At 43.8% G+C, this 16,608-nt stretch overlaps 1 protein-coding gene across 3 annotated transcripts in view; it reads left to right on the top strand.

The window, feature by feature from the left end:
• The window catches only part of RTN3 (reticulon 3), a 74,763-nt gene that overhangs the window by 23,496 nt on the left and 34,659 nt on the right, over nucleotides 1–16,608 (top strand). For all 3 annotated transcript variants that reach the window (XR_010910393.1, XM_060758400.2, XM_067472491.1), the window contains exon 2: nucleotides 10,875–10,925. Coding sequence is in view for 2 of the 3 variants with exons in the window: in XM_060758400.2 (XP_060614383.2) it covers nucleotides 10,875–10,925 (51 nt within the window). In the remaining variant the exon portion in view is untranslated. The remainder of the gene's footprint in view (nucleotides 1–10,874; nucleotides 10,926–16,608) is intronic.

The raw sequence follows: 16,608 nt of genomic DNA, 5'->3' as shown, positions 1-16,608 counted from the left end.
AATATATTATTATTAGTAGTATTATATTGCATTACAGCATAATACTATAATAATTGGTTGGCATCTACTCACTGCTTCTGCAATAACCCAGTCCTCTGGAACTAAATGTTGATTCTCCCAGTTTGTGGGCCTTCCACACAGGCATATAAACCAGAATACCAAGGCAGATCATCCACAATATCTTTTTGAACTGGGTTATCTGAGTTCATACTGCCATACAATCCAGTAATAATAGTAATACTTTTTTTGTATACCGCTCTATCTCCCTGGGAGCCCCCTGTGGTGCAGTGGGTTAAACCGCTGACCTGCTGAACTTGCTGACCGAAAGGTCACAGGTTCGAATCCGAGGACTGGCGTGAGCTCCTACTGTTAGTCCCAGCTTTTGCCAACCTAGCAGTTTGAAAACATTACATATGAGTAGATGAATAGGTACTGCTCCAGCGGGAAGGTAATGGCACTCCATGCAGTCATGTTGGCCACATGACCTTGGAGGTGTCTATGGACAATGCTGGCTCTTTGACTTAGAAATGGAGATGAGCACCAATCCCCAGAGTCAGACATGACCGGACTTAATGTCAAGGGGAAAACCTTTCCTGTTACCTATCTCCCCGAGGGACTCAGGGTGGTTTCCAACATAGGCAAAACATTCAATTACCAACACAATGGCTTAAGACATGGAAATGTTCTGTTTATATTAAAGTTAATGAGGGAGAACTGTGTATGGACATTCCTATCTTGGTTTGGACATTCTGAGAAAATGCCTAGAGCGATTGGAAATAGACTAGACCCCTTTTTTGTTATTCTTCATTTATTTATTTGTTTATTTATTTGCAGTATTTATATTCCTCCCTTCTCATCCCGCAGGGGACTCAGGGCAGATTACTATGTACATATACATGGGAAACATTCAGTGCCATAGACACACAACATATATGGACAGACACATAGAAGCTACTTATCTAGGGAGTCATAAGAGAATGTTCAGTCTCTCAACCTGCTCTTGGTTTATAATATATAGCTAATAATAGTCAATCTTAGATTACCTTCAACAACACAATCTTAGGTTTTGTTGAGAACATAACAGTGTCATATGTCGTATTTACAATAGATTAATTACATTTGTGCTACAAACATTCTTAAAGGCACTTTTTTGTTTTATCTGTTTGAAAGTTGTTCAAGGAATATAGGTGATATGCTTTCAGATTGCATACACTTTGGTAGTTCAGGCTATAGAAACTGTAGAATGAGGTGGTGATAACGTACCGTGTCTCCTAGCATTTTATTGTTTTTAAGTCTTGTAAGATTCACTTCTGTTTCATAGGAATGCTTATTTTATTAAATAACTAGCTTGGGTACCGGTTATGTCCGGGTTATTTGAAAAGGGCATTGTTTGTTTTTGGGAGTTAGGTCATTTCAGTTTGGTCATATGCTGTGCTATTTTTTAGGGAAAAAAACCTCAGTCTTTGCTTGTTTTTTATGAATGCTTCTATTGGGAAATGCATAAGGATGTGGGTGAACTACAATTCCCCAAAATCTTGTGTCAATCCTCTCCAAACTCCACCAGTTGGTCATGTTAGTTCTGTGTGCCAAATCTGATCCAGATCCATCATCCACTAGGTTCTCTGAATACATCTGAACTATAACTCTCTGATGCCAGTGTCAATCACACCCAAACCCCGCCTGTATACACAGTTGGCCATGTTGGGTCTGTGTGCCAAGTTTGGTCCATATCCGTCATCTGCTGGATTCAGTGTTCTCTGAATACGGCAGAACTATAGCTCCCTGATGCCAATGTTTGGTCCAGATCCATCACCTGCTGGATTCAGTGTTCTCTGAATACAGCTGAACTATAACTCCCTGGTGCCAATGTCAAACACCCCCACACTCCGCCTGAATACACAGTTGGCCATGTTGGGTCTTTGTGCCTAGTTTGGTCCAGATCCATCATCTGCTGGGTTCAATGTTCTCTGAATACGGCTGAACTATAACTCCTTGATATCAGTGTCAATCACCCCCACACTCCGCCTGAATACACAGTTGGCCATGTTGGGTCTTTGTGCCTAGTTTGGTCCAGATCCATCATCTGCTGGGTTCAATGTTCTCTGAATATGGCAGAACTATAGCTCCCTGATGCCAGTGTTTGGTCCAGATCCATCATCTGCTGGGTTCAATGTTCTCTGGATAAGGGTGAACTACAACTCCCAGATTTCTAGGGTAATAACCTCCAAACCCTACCAGTGTTCACAGTTGGCTATGTTGGGTCTGTGTGCCAAGTTCTGTTCAGATCCACGGTTGGCTGGGTTCAGTGCTCTCTGGATAGGGGAGAACTATAACTCCCATATGCCAAGGACAATCACTCCCAAACCCCACCAGTATGCATGTTGGCCATGTTGGGTCTTTGTGCCTAGTTAGTTCCAGGTCGATCATTGGTGACATTATGAGTGCTCTTCAATTGCAGGTGAACTATACATCCCAGTCCCTACAACTCCTATAAATCATGGTGAATTCTCCCTAAACCTCTCTCTCTAGTATGTTCAGTTGCTGTGTGGCATAGAAAATAATAGGAAAGTGTTAAGAGAGAGGCAGTGGGTGGGGTCATGCAAATTCCACACCAATGGAGAGAGGAAGGAACACTGGGATGTGGTGCTCGCTGTGACCTGCAGTGTCCTTGGAGGGAGGGCTTTAGTGGCTCCTCCATCCCGTTTTGCCTTCACAATAACTATGTAAGTGGATCAGCTAAATCAGTGGTTCTCAATCTTGCTAATGCCGTGACCCTATGTTGTGGTGACCCCCAACCATAATATTGTTTTCGTTGCTACTTGATACTTGATACTTGATACATTTTACTACTGTCATAAATAATAATGTAAATATCCGATATGCAGGATGGATTTTCATTCACTGGACTAAATTGAGCACAAATACCCAATATGCCCAAATGTGAATGCTAGTGGGGTTGGGGGGAGGATTGATTTTGTCATTTGGGAGTTGTAGTTGCTTGGATTTATAGTTCACCTATAATCAAAGAGCTTTCTGAACTCCACCAACGATGGAATTGAATCAGACCTGGCCGCACAGAAATCCCATGACCAACAGAAAATGCTAGAACGGCTTGGTGGGCATTGACCTTGAGTTTGGGAGTTGTAGTTCACCTAAATCCGGACAGCACTGTGGACTCAAACAATGATAAATCTGGACCAAACTTGGCACGGACACTCAGTATGTTCAAATGTGGACTCTGGTGGGGTTTGGGGGAAAATAGACCTTGACATTTGGGAGTTGTTGTTGCTGGGATTTATAGTTCACCTACAATCAAAGAGCATTCTGAACCCTACTTATGATAGAATTAGGCCAGACTTCCCACACAGAACCCCCATGACCAACAGAAAATATTGTGTATTTTGATGGTCTTCGGGACCCCTCTAACACCCCCCAGGGGTCCCGGCCCCCAGGTTGAGAAACACTGAGCTAAATGAAAGCAGTTGGCCCATAATCACTGAATGAGCATTGGCTTGAAAAAATTTTTTTCTTTGCATAAGAACAAATCCCGTAAGCCATTACGGTTAATGGCTGGAACAAATCAACTGATAATATTCTAGTGTAATTTGAAGCAGAGGTTTTGTGGAAATGTGTTATGGCTTGTTGACAAGATTTGTTAAGAGGGAGGTTGCCATTGCTGTCCTCTGAATTTAATATTTAATATTTTTCAGTACGGAGTGCAGATTTTCCTGAGTTGCCATCCTTGTTTCTAGAGTTATCATTCAGCTCTTGCTTGAATGCTAGTGGTAGATATGTGATGTATTATTTATTTATTTATTTATTTACAACATTTATATGCCGTCCTTCTCACCCCGAAGGGGACTCAGAGCGGCTTACAAGGTATATATATATACATACAATATATTATACTAGCTGTGCCCTGCCACGCGTTGCTGTGGCCTATAGTAAAACTTATCAAAGTTGAGGTAGATATCTGGACTATTATGTGTGTGCAGCGGCGGGGGGAATGATGGAGCCTGGGGTTGCGTGTGTGTGTGCGGCGGCGAGGGAGTGATGGAGCGTGGGGTTGCGTGTGTGTGCGCGGCGACGGGGGGAGTGATGGAGCATGGGGTTGCGTGTGTGTGTGCAGCGGCGGGGAGAGTGGGGTTGCGTGTGTGTGGCGGCAGAGGGAGTGATGGAGAGTGGGGTTGCGTGTGTGTGTGCGTGCGGCGGTGGGGGAGTGATGTAGCGTGGAGTTGCGTGTGTGTGTGCGGCGGCGGGGGAAATGATGGAGCCTGGGGTTGCGTGTGTGTGTGCGGCGGCGGGGGGAGTGATGGAGCGTGGGGTTGTGTGTGTGCGGCAGCGGGGGGAGTGATGGAGCATGGGGTTGCGTGTGTGTGTGCAGTGGCGGGGGGAGTGATGGAGTGTGGGGTTGTGTGTGTGCGTGCGGCAGGGGGTGTGTGTGCGGGAAGCGGCGTGGCGGGGCTTGGAGTGGGCATGGCTTCTGCAGAGGGTACATTGGCCGGAAGGCTGTGTGCATGCGCCAGGGAACTTGTGGCTGGGCACCAATGCGCATGCTTAGTTGTTTTGCCATTTTGTGAGTGTGTTGTTGTGTTGTTTTTCATTTTGAGTAGATATGTTTGTACCTTGTGGGTTGTGTTATGGGCATGGGAATTTTGGTTAAGTTTCGTTGGGGGGTTTGTGAGTTTTGTTGTTTTGCCGTTTTGTGAGTGTGTTGTTGTGTTGTTTTTCATTTTGAGTAGATATGTTTGTACCTTGTGGGTTGTGTTATGGGCATGGGAATTTTGGTTAAGTTTCGTTGGGGGGTTGTGGAGTTTTGCTGTCCGGTTGAACCAACCTAACAGATTTATATATATAGATTATTAGCATAGTACAATATCAGTTTTAAATATTGCTATATTATACTATACCAATTATATTGTAATATTATTAGCAATATTACATGTAATATAAATATATAATTATAATATCATATTATTATTATTAGTATTATATTGCATTACATTATAATATTATAAATATTGGGTTGTTGTAGGTTTTTCCGGGCTATATGGCCATGTTCTGGAGGCAATTTTTCTCCTGACGTTTCGCCTGCATCTATGGCAAGCATCCTCTGAGGTAATGAGGTCTGTTGGAACTAGGAAAAATGGGTTTATATATCTGTGGAATGACCAGGGTGAGACAAAGGACTTTTGTTTGCTGGGGCTAGCTGTGAATGTTTCAGCTGATCACCTTGATTTGCATTCAATGGCTTGGAAGCGCCTGGGGGGAATCTTTTGTTGAGAGTGATCACCCAAGTCAAAAAAGAAGCACAATTAAAGCCTTGGCAGACCGTGCAAAAAGAATCTGCGAACCCCACCTTCTCCAAGACGAACTGAACCACCTAAACTGGGCTCTACAGGCCAATGGCCCCAGCAAACAAAAGTCCTTTGTCTCACCCTGGTCATTCCACAGATATATAAACCCATTTTTCCTAGTTCCAACAGACCTCATTACCTCTGAGGATGCTTGCCATAGATGCAGGTGAAACATCAGGAGAAAAATTGCCTCTAGAACATGGTCATATAGCCCGGAAAAACCTACAACAACCCATGGATTCCGGCCATGAAAGCCTTCGACAAAACATTATAAATATTATATGTTTATACAATATATATTATATTATTAGAATAGCACAGGAGACAAGGTGGAATTTATCAAATATTTATCAATTATCAATTCAGTAAGAACTATCCACTTATTATAATTCGTTGTTTTAAAAAGAACTAGTCTTTGACGAGGTTCTTGATGAGTCGAGACAATGTTAAATGCTTATCAGATCATTTTATCTTCTTATACAGCACTGCCTATTAAAAAGTGCTGATATCTCCTCTTTGGAGATACCATTAGTCATCTTAGTGCTTAGCTTTTTAACCTTGATGTGCATTTCAGTCATTCAGATGCCTTGGGAGAGGAATGTGTAGCCAGATGTCTTACGATTGAACGTCCCAGCAATCATAGCCATCAGAGCAAATGAGGAGGAATTTTGGAAATTTCCATTCATTTGAAGAACAAGATGATTCTCCCCCAATCCCTTTTTATGTATTTGTGGCTCTTGGCTATGAGTTATATTGTACATATACTCACTTGTTGACCGAGTAGGATAGTCTTCCAGGATCAGAATTCTTGTGAGTCTGTAGGTGACTCTGGAGCCCTATTCTTGATCTGCATCTTCTTCTGCAGTGAGGGCATTGGTTTCCAGGTGGAAGGCGGTCCCGGTCGGGGCTGGCTTGACGCACCTTCCTCTTGGCACGTTTCTCTCTTTCGCCTTCCATTCGTGCCTCTTCAAATTCTGCAGCACTGCTGGTCACAGCTGACCTCCAGCTGGAGCGCTCAAGGGCCATGGCTTCCCAGTTCTCAGTGTCTATGCCAGAGTTTTGAACCCATCTTTCAATCTCTTTTCCTGCTCACGGTACGGTAGTAAAGGTAAAATCTTTACCTTTACTATCATGGATTTTAGAGCTGCTTTATCTACAAGAAAATTGTTGGGATTAATTTCACAATTCAGCAACAGCTCAGTTGCACAACTTCAGCGCTTTCCAGTAGCTTCTTCCTGCACAGTATTTCAGTCAACTGCTCCCACAAACTGCAGTCAATCTGGAACTCTTTTACAGACACTTGAGCACATGCCCGGCCATTGTCAGTTTTATTACTGTTTTCCCCTCCAATCTAGATAACACTACAAACTTACCACAGCACACGGTTATATCTTGTCTTAGAAGACAGGTTTCTTTAATAAATTACACAGAGCCTTCGGCAAACAGCATCACAGCACAAGGAGAGAGAATACACTGTACATGACTTCCTTATATACAATTCTATACAATTACACATAGCAATCTCTGATTGGTTCCCAACTCATTAACTTAACTCAGACCCAGGATTGCATCATTCGCAATCACCTGGACTAGGCCAGAACACATTCCCCAAATCAAGTTCTATATACAGTTAATGCATGACTCAGCATTTCCAATAGAAGCCTATTAGCAGTGCATGACTCAGCTATATTACATTACAATACATTGTAAAACCTGACAAAAATGGGTTTGGGGGTCCAGTTAGGGTGTCTTTGGGCAAATCTCACAAAGAACCCTGAAGAACTCTCTATTGCAGTGTTTCTCAACCTGGGGGTCGGGACCCCTGAGGGGGTCGTGAGGAGGTGTCAGGGGGGTCACCAAAGACCATCAGAAAACATACTATTTTCTGTTGATCACGGGGTTCTGTGTGGAAAGTTTGGCTTCATTAAATTGTTGGTGGGGTTCAGAATGCTCTTTGATTGTAGTTGAACTATATATCCCAGCAACCACAACTCCCAAATGTCAAGGTCTATTTCCCCCAAACTCTGCCAGTATTCACATTTGGGCATACTGAGTATTCATGCCAAGTTTGGTCCTGATCCATCATTGTTTGAGTCGACAGTGCTTTCTGGAAGTAGGTGAACTATAATTCTAAAACTCAAGGTCAATGCCCACTAAACTCTTCCAGTATTTTCTGTTCATGGAAGTTCTTTGTGCCAAGTTTGGTTCAATTTGTGTTCACAGTGTTCTCTGGATGTAGGTGAACTACAACTCCCAAACTCAACATCAATGCCCATCAAGCCCTTCTAGTGTTTTCCGTGGGCTGTGGGAGTTCTGTGTACTAAGTTTGATTCAATTTCATCGTAGGTAGAGTTCAGAATGCTCTTTGATTGTAGTTGAACTATAAATCCCAGCAACTACAACTCCTAAATGACAAAATCAACCCCTCCAAACCCCACCAGTATACAAATGTGAGCGTATCAGGTATTTGTGCCAAATTTGGCCCAGCAAATGAAAATACAGCCTGCGTATCAGATATTTACATGGCAATTCCTAACAGTTTCAAAATTATTGTTATGAAGTAGACATAAAAATAATTTTATGGTTGAGGGTCACCACAACATGAGGAACTGTATTAAGGGGTCGTGGCATTAGGAAGGTTGAGAACCACTGCTCTATTGCTCTCTTTGGATGCCTCTTACAGGGTTTGGTAAATCAAAGTAAATGTTGTTTTATTCCACCGGTGCTTTTTCTCCCTAAGGGCCATGCCAGAGCTAGCAAATGGATTTTTAGAGAGTGGAACCCCCCTATGGGTACCCCTCCTGCACGCTATAACGTGTTTTGCTTTGTAAGGCAGAGTTGCTGTCCATTAGTTGCTAAATAGCTCTGATGTTGAAATTTGCTGCTGGGGATGCATTTGGAAAAGGAGAGGCATGAGAAGCAGCTGGAGGGCCTCCTCCCTTTATCCATCCCAGTGCAATCCTTGCCAAGAACCATTCCCAACCTGGTACATCAGGTTTTGGAGCGGCTTCCTCCTCTTCTTTTCTGTACAGTTAGAGTGGAAAATGTGAGTCACCTGCCAAGGTCTGTTAAGGGTTGGATAAACTGGTTCTGTAGTTTACATTTTCCGGAGGGCGATATTTCAATCATAAAGCTGGTTGCAAAAGTGTGAAGTTGCTTATTAATATGGGATGTGATCCTTTCTAGCTATTCCAAACGGGATTTTCTGTATTGACAGTGAGAATTAATTTTTTTTAAAATTTCTCAAATACATTGGTTGGAAACTGCCACACTTTTGGATAATATGCAATGCATAGGCATCTTGGAAAGTAGCCGGTATATTTCCTTTGAAATATTCTGAGTCTGACCTTCCAGAGGTCTCCAGAACTAATAAAAGGCATATATAATGTGCCATGTACAATCAAGAGTCAGTTTTGGAAAAAAATGATAAATCATTTCTTTTAATAATTTAAATCCAGCTTTAAATAAAATTCAATTTCATTTTGACATTTTCAGAAACCAATTACCGTATATACTCAAGTATAAGCCTGGATTATTCAGCCCTTTTTTAAGGCTGAAAAAGCCCCCTCATCTTATACTCAAGTCAAAGTTATTTATGATTTTACTCTGTTTATTTATTTGTCATGTCAGGGCAACCACTCAATTGTATTGCATTTCTAACAAAACAAACAAACAGACAAAATACAAAATTTGTGAGTTTGGTAGTTGATTAAATGTCCTTTGGCCAGTATCTGACCACTTGGAGTGCTTCTGGTGTTGCCGCAAGGAGGTCCTCCATTGTGTATGTGGCAGGGCTCAGGTTGCATTGCAGCATGTAGTCAGTGGTTTGCTCTTCTCCACACTCGCATGTCGTGGATTCCACTTTGTGGCCGCATTTTTGAAGGTTGGCTCTGCATCTCGTGGTGTCAGAGTGCAGTCTGTTCAGCGCCTTCCAAGTCGCCCAGTCTTCTGTGTGCCCAGGAGGGAGTCTCTCATCTGGTATCAGCCACTGGTTGAGGTTCTGAGTGTGAGCCTGCCACTTTTGGACTCTCGCTTGCTGAGGTGTTCCAGCAAGTGTCTCTGTAGATCTCAGAAAACTATTTCTTGATTTAAGTCGTTGGCGTGCTGACTGATACCCAAACAGGGGATGAGCTGGAGATGAGCCTTGGTCCTTTCACTATTGGCTGCTACTTCCCGGCGGATGTCAGGTGGTGCAATACCGGCTAAGCAGTGTAATTTCTCCAGTGGTGTAGGGCGCAGACACCCCGTGGTAATGCGACATGTCTCATTAAGAGCCACATCTACTGTTTTAACGTGGTGAGATGTTTTCCACACTGGGCATGCATACTCAGCAGCAGAGTAGCATAGCGCAAGGGCAGATGTCTTCACTGTATCTGGTTGTGATCCCTAGGTTGTGCCAGTCAGCTTTCATATGATATTGTTTCTAGCACCCACTTTTTGCTTGATATTTAGGCAGTGCTTCTTGTAGATCAGGGCACGGTCCAGAGTGACTCCCAGGTATTTGGGTGCGCTGGAATGCTCCAGTGGGATTCCTTCCCAGGTGATCCTCAGCTAGGGATGCTTGTCTGTTCTTAAGGTGTAAGGCACATGTCTGTGTTTTAGATGGGTTAAGGATCAGCTGGTTTTCCCTGTAGTAGGTGGTAAGGGCACCTAGAGCTTCAGAGAGCTTCTGTTCAACCATCTCAAATCTCCCTGCTTGAGCAGTAATCGCACGATCGTCAGCATAGATGAAGCTCTCTGTCCCTTCTGGCAGTGGCTGGTCATATGTGTAGATGTTGAACATGGATGGAGCAGGCATGCTCCCTTGAGGCAGGCCATTCTTCTGTTTCCGCCATCTACTTCTCTGGCCCTGGAACTCAACAAAAAAGCTCCTGTTTTGTATCAGGTTTTCTATGAGGCAGGTGAGGTGGTAGTCCTTTGTGATATTATACAATTTTCTCAGGAGGAGGCAGTGGTTCACAGTATCATAGGCTGCTGACATGTCTATGAAGACAGCTCCTGTGATCTGCTTCTCTGGCCCTGGAACTCAACAAGAAAGCTCCTGTTTTGTAGCAGGTTTCCTATGAGGCGGGTGAGGTGAGAGGGCTATAATGTTAAGCCTTTTCATTGCAGACATAACACATGGCTACGTTGAACATGTGCCTACTCTAGAATCCTTCTCGTTACCTGAATGCAAGTAGCATGTACTTCCGGTTTCTTCTCCAGTCATTCCTAGCACCAGGGGGTTAAAAATCAAAAGGAAATGATATTGTGGGTATGTTTGAGTGACAAGGTGATCTTTCTCCTTCTAAGCCAGCAGGTAAATTATGTCATTTGGCTTCACTTTCTTAGGCACACCATCAAACCTTTTGTCCAGGTGAGTGAGTAGTAATGGCCGATTTCTCTCCGTTCTGTTTCTCTGATTCCCTTGGTAAGGTGTCGCCGAGAGCCAGACTTTTCTACAACGCTATATTAACAAAATGCTTGTTTCCTCCACTCCAGGGTTGTCAAATCTCATCCTATGTATTTTCCTTTCAGATTCCTTTGTTTCTTCCTCTCAGCCTGTCTCTCTCTTTTCGACCTTACAAGGCAAGTCTGTCATTTTTCTTGTAACCCTCCTCAAAGAAAAATGTTGAGAAAGAGGCTGTAACTGGGGACAGGAAAGATCACACCTTTTTCCTCATTTACCTCTCAGAATCTCTAATTAATCTCAGAACGGCTTGCTGAGTTACATCCGATACAGTCCTTCCTTTGTGGTCCGATACAGCTAGTTTCTGCCTTCTTTGTGACTTTTGCTGGCAAGCTTTTAGAATTAAATTTATTTTTGACGTGTGCATTTTTTGAACCTGCCATATTGGTCAAATGTACATTCAAGTGAACCTAAATTGACACAATGGTTTTGGTTTTTTTTAGAAAGAGAAAGTCATGAAGTGTCTGTAAACAAGTTCTTGCCCACACATTGAAAAACAAATAATTTCCCGTTCTGGGGAGGCAGATGTCATAGTGATTTGGTTTTGAAAAGGAGCAAAAATCAAAGTGTGTATTTTCTGCACATCATGAAGCCCAGGAGGTTCAGCATAAGGAAAGGGCTGTGAATATTATGGTGCTCTTTTAGGATCTGTTAACATTTAGTTTAGTGTATTTTCCCAGATATATATCTCTTGTTGGAGCTAAAGCAGTATCTATAACAGGCCTGGACAAACTTCAGCCCTCCAGGTGTTTTGGACTTCCAACTTCCACAATTCCTAACAGCTGGTAGGCTGTTAACCGGTTTCCCCGAAATTAAGACATACCCATAAAATAAGCCATAGCAGGATTTCTAAGTATTTGAACAATATAAGCGATACCCTGAAAATAAGACATAGTGATAGGTATGGCTATTAGGCTTGGGCAATCCATGGTTCTAAATGGTTCTAAAGTACTTACAAAACTAAAGTTCTGGTGGTGAAAATTTCAGAACTTTAGAACCATTTAGAACCATGGATTGCCCAAGCCTAATGGCTATGTAAGGAACAAGGTTGGCTCCATCATCAGGTCCCGATCTTCTGTGCATGCTGCAAGCTGAGGCATCGAAGGAGACATAGATAGTGAAAGAATAAGTCTTCTCAGTGAAGTGAGGAGCAGGACACTCTCCTTTAGGTATTGTGTGTCCTCAGGGGAAAGAAGTAAAGCTGTGTCCTCAGGGGAAAGAAGTAAAGCTGTGTCCTCAGGGGAAAGAAGTAAAGCTGTATCCTCAGGGGAAAGAAGTAAAGTTGTGACCTCAGGGGAAAGAAGTAAAGTTGTGTCCTCTGGGGAAAGAAGTAAAGCTGTGTCCTCTGGGGAAAGAAGTAAAGCTGTGGCTGCTGTTTTACTCAGCACGGTGGGTCTCTTTCCCCCAGTACTAACCTACAACACTCTGTGGGTCTCTCTCACCTCCACATACACCAGTAAAGCTGGGTTGTTGTGTGTTTTCCGGGCTCAGTTACCATATTCCAGAATCATTCTTTCCTGACATCTCACCTGCATTTATGGCAGGCATCCTCAGAGGTTGTGAGGTCTGTGGGAAACTAGGAAAATTGGGTTTATATATCTGTAGAATGTCCAGGATGAGAGAGAGTGAATGTTGCAATTGGCCACCTTGATTAGCATTTAATGGCCTAGCAGTTTTCAAGATCTGGCTTCTTACTGCCTGGAGGAATCCGTTGTTAGAAGGTGATTAGCTGGCCCTGATTGTTTCTTGTCTGGAATTCCAGTAAAGCCGCTGCTCCCCAGCACTGACCAGCAACAGTCTATGGGTCTCTCTTACCCCACATAAACACCAAGAGATAAGGGGAAAGCTTCAGCAAGCAGTCTGCTACTGAGCCCAGAGAGATCATCCCATTAATGCAGATTGTTGTACCATACTTAATGAAAATAAGATATCCCCTGAAAATAAACCATTGTGTAATCTTCTGGAGGAAAAATAAATATAAGGCAGTGTCTTACTTTCGGGGAAACACGGTAGGAATTGTGGGAGTTGAAGTCCAAAACACCTAGAGCCCATGCCTGATCTATAAGATACCTTCTGGAGAACTCTTATCTTGGTGGAATGCTCAGGAATAATGTATTGTGGCTTTTCTAAAGCCCAGATTGGCCACCTTTTAGGATATTTTCGTGCAACGTTGAACTGTGGAGAGAATATTGGGGGTGATCTAAGGAAGCGCAGTTCACATGAGCAATAACAAGGCCCATTGGAACTGTCCAGTGTCCTGTATAAATATAATATTTGCCCAGTCAGTGCAAAAAAAGTCCCTGTCTATGATGTCCCAAGAAATACGTGGTGGGAAAATGCATGTGGAAGGCATTATGTGATGGTGCAGTGTTTGTAAATCATTGCAAACACTGGATACGGCTGTTTGCAACAGTGAGTGAGAGGACTTTCTAGCATCACACTGTATGTCTCTTAATCCAGCAATGGATAGCCTGTTGTTGTCAGCGTGGTCTCCATGCTGAGTGATGCAAAAGGGAACAGGCGGGCTTCCATTACGTTATATAACAACCAAATGTCCCATAGGTTCAGTCGCAGCATATACAGAAAGTTCCAGATTGAGTATCTTGCCGTATCCTGGTTATATAACAACCAAATGTCCCATAGGTTCAGTCACAGAATACACAAAAAGTTGCAGATTGACTATCTTGGTGTGTCCTAGTTAAAAGGCTATGGAAGAGCTGTTGCCAAAACAAGTAGGCAATACTAGACTAGACCAACCAGTAGTGTTGAAAGCCATCAAAAGAGATTTATAGATAGGATGGGACTGTTGAATATGCCGCAGCAGCAGAAAAAAGGCTTTGCTTGGTTATGTGGAGTTTGTAGTCTCAATGTTTTGTTTCTGAAGGTAATGATGCTTCTGGAATTGCCATGCATCTCCTGGGTGTGTACATGTGCCTTCAAGTCACGTGTTGACTTATGGTTATGCCTAGTAAACTAATGCTTCTAGAAACACCAAAAAACAACCTATGGAACTTGCAATTTGTTTGGGATTCCTGGGACACTGTAGACACAAGAATGGGAGTGTTGTTAGTTCCTCCCAACTAGAGTCAACTAGTGAAGCAATTGTAAATGGTGAGTCAAAAATAGGTAAATTCAGGAGTAGCGTCAGGATTAAGGTTTAGGTATGTATGTTGTGTTTTCATTCCATGTAGCAGATTCCATGGCAGCGTTTAGTTTTGACCAGGTTCCAAGGCGACTCTTTTATGTCACTCGTTTTAATGTTCTTGGGGTGGGGGATAGGCCCTTCGTCATAGAAGCTGCACTAGAACCCTTCTCTAGAACCCAAAGGTTTACTCATTATACCTTAGATTTGATTGGTCCAGTGTAAAATGGTAGGCCATTTTGTCCTCATACATGATACATCCCATATTAAAGACTCTTCCTCAGTCCCCTTCCTCCTCTTAGTTGGCTTGGGAGGGGGAGAGTAGCAGCAGGATTTCCTCCTTCTCCTCCTGAGGTGGCAGGCAGATGTAAGCAACATCCAGGGTACAGATGTTTTTAAAGACTCTTCCTCAGTCCCCTTCCTCCTCTTATCTGGCTTGGGAGGGGGAGAATAGCAGCAGGATTTCCTCCTTCTCCCCTTGAGGTGGCAGGCAGATGTAGTAAGCAACAGCCAGGGTACAGATGTTTTTAAAGACTCTTCCTCAGTCCCCTTCCTCTTCTTAGCTGGCTTGGGAGGGGGAGAATAGCAGCAGGATTTCCTCCTTCTCCTCCTGAGGTGGCAGGCAGATGTAGTAAGCAACATCCAGGGTACAGATGTTTTTAAAGACTCTTCCTCAGTCCCCTTCTTCCTCTTAGCTGGCTTGGGAGGGGGAGAGCAGCAGCAGGATTTCCTCCTTCTCCTCCTGAGGTGGCAGGCAGATGTAGTAAGCAACATGCAGGGTACAGATGTTTTCAAAGACTCTTCCTCAGTCCCCTTCCTCCTCTTAGCTGGCTTGGGAGGGGGAGAGTAGCAGCAGGATTTCCTCCTTCTCCTCCTGAGATGGCAGGCAGATGTAGTAAGCAACAGCCAGGAGACAGGTGTTTTTAAAGTCTCTTCCTTGGTCCCCTTCCTCCTCTTAGCTGGCTTGGGAGGGGGAGAGCAGCAGCAGGATTTCCTCCTTCTCCTGAGGTGGCAGGCAGATGCATTAAACAAAAGCCAGGGTACAGATGTTTTTAAAGACTCTTCCTCAGTCCCCTTCCTCCTCTTTGCTGGCTTGGGAGGGGGAGAATAGCAGCAGGATTTCCTCCTTCTCCTCCTTAGGTGGCAGACAAATGTAGTAAGCAACATCCAGGGTACAGATGTTTTTAAAGACTCTTCCTCAGTCCCCTTCCTCCTCTTAGCTGGCTTGGGAGTGGTAGAGTAGCAGCAGGATTGCCTCCTTCTCCTTCTGAGGTGGCAGGCAGATGCAGTAAGCAACAGCCAGGGTACAGATGTTTTTAAAGTCTCTTCCTCAGTGTGACGCTATCATAAAAATATTTACTCTTTGTTAATGTTAAGGGGCTGCGATGGCACAGCGGGTTAAACCGCGGAGTTGCTGAACTTGTTGGCGGTTCAAATCTGCGGGACGGGGTCAATGAGGAGGAACGCAGCATGGAGGAACCAGAGACAGGGAGTGATCACAGAGAAGTCCCCCTCTCTCGTTCCCATCAATTGTGCTTGTGATGGGGGTGGGACTGAGAGCAGGGCCTCCTCCGTTGAACGCCTGTATAGTGAGAAGCGATTAAATAAATAGCCTAGACCCGAAGGCCTTAAGAACATTAGTAGCATCCTGATCAGTCAGACCAAATGCTTACTTATTGGACCACGTTTCTTGAAAACCAGAGTTTGCTATTCTTCTCATGGTAACTCATTGAATGACCTTGGTCAAGCCACACTCTCTCAGCCTCAGAGGAAGGTAATGATGCCCTCTCCCAAACAAGTCCTGTCAAGAAAATGGCACAATAGGGTCACCATCGCTAAAGAAGGTTGCCTCATAAATTGAGATTGGTTTTGGCTGCACAGCCCTAGTGCGTGCCTTTCTGAAATGCTCTAGGCATCAAACGGAGGAAGTTACAGCAAAGGAAGTGATTTGGGACAAGCAGCGGAAAACCAGTTACAGCCTTTTTTGGAAACACAAACATTTTTCTTCTCACGTTTGCTCCTGTACTTCGAGTCACTTTGAGACCGAGCTTGGCTGCACAGGGCTGGCGAATTTCCCTATCTTGCTGCTTTGGCTATCACATGCAATTCTGCAATGACTCTGGCTGCTTTTGCACGCTGTGTTTCTCCCTTTGTTTTTCGTAAGCTTCACCTTTTGTCTACCTAAGCTTGCTCTTGGATGTAACTGAACACAAACAGGGTTTGTCTGGTAGGCAAAAATTACCTTCCTGTTAGAGGTTTGAATGTGGCACTGACAAACAGAAATAAAATGTACAGGTTACTGGTGTTACTGGTCAGGATGCTTAGGAGGAGCTTGAGGATGCTTAGGGTCCTTTGGCTTTCCATGCGGCACTACCATTCCTCCTCATGCCTCGCCATTCACCAATCTGGCTAGCACTGATAGAAAGTGGAGTTCAGTATAGATAACCTTAGACTTCTGTTGGAAAAGGCCTTATAAATTTAATTCCAAATTTTGCAATGCATATTAATTTATTAATGGTGCAAAGCAAGACAGATTTTGGAAAATTCTTAAATTTCATTCTGGACAGGTTCCTTGTTGTACACACTGACCCTAGAGCAGTGTTTCTCAACCTGGCTGCGCTGCCAAGTGGCAGTTGGCAGTTGGCTACGCTCCCTGTGGG

This window comes from Anolis sagrei, chromosome 12, assembly GCF_037176765.1.
Source record: "Anolis sagrei isolate rAnoSag1 chromosome 12, rAnoSag1.mat, whole genome shotgun sequence".
Lineage (NCBI taxonomy): Eukaryota > Metazoa > Chordata > Lepidosauria > Squamata > Dactyloidae > Anolis > Anolis sagrei.
Note: the sequence above shows the minus strand (reverse complement) of the source record. Positions and strands in the feature narration are given on the sequence as shown.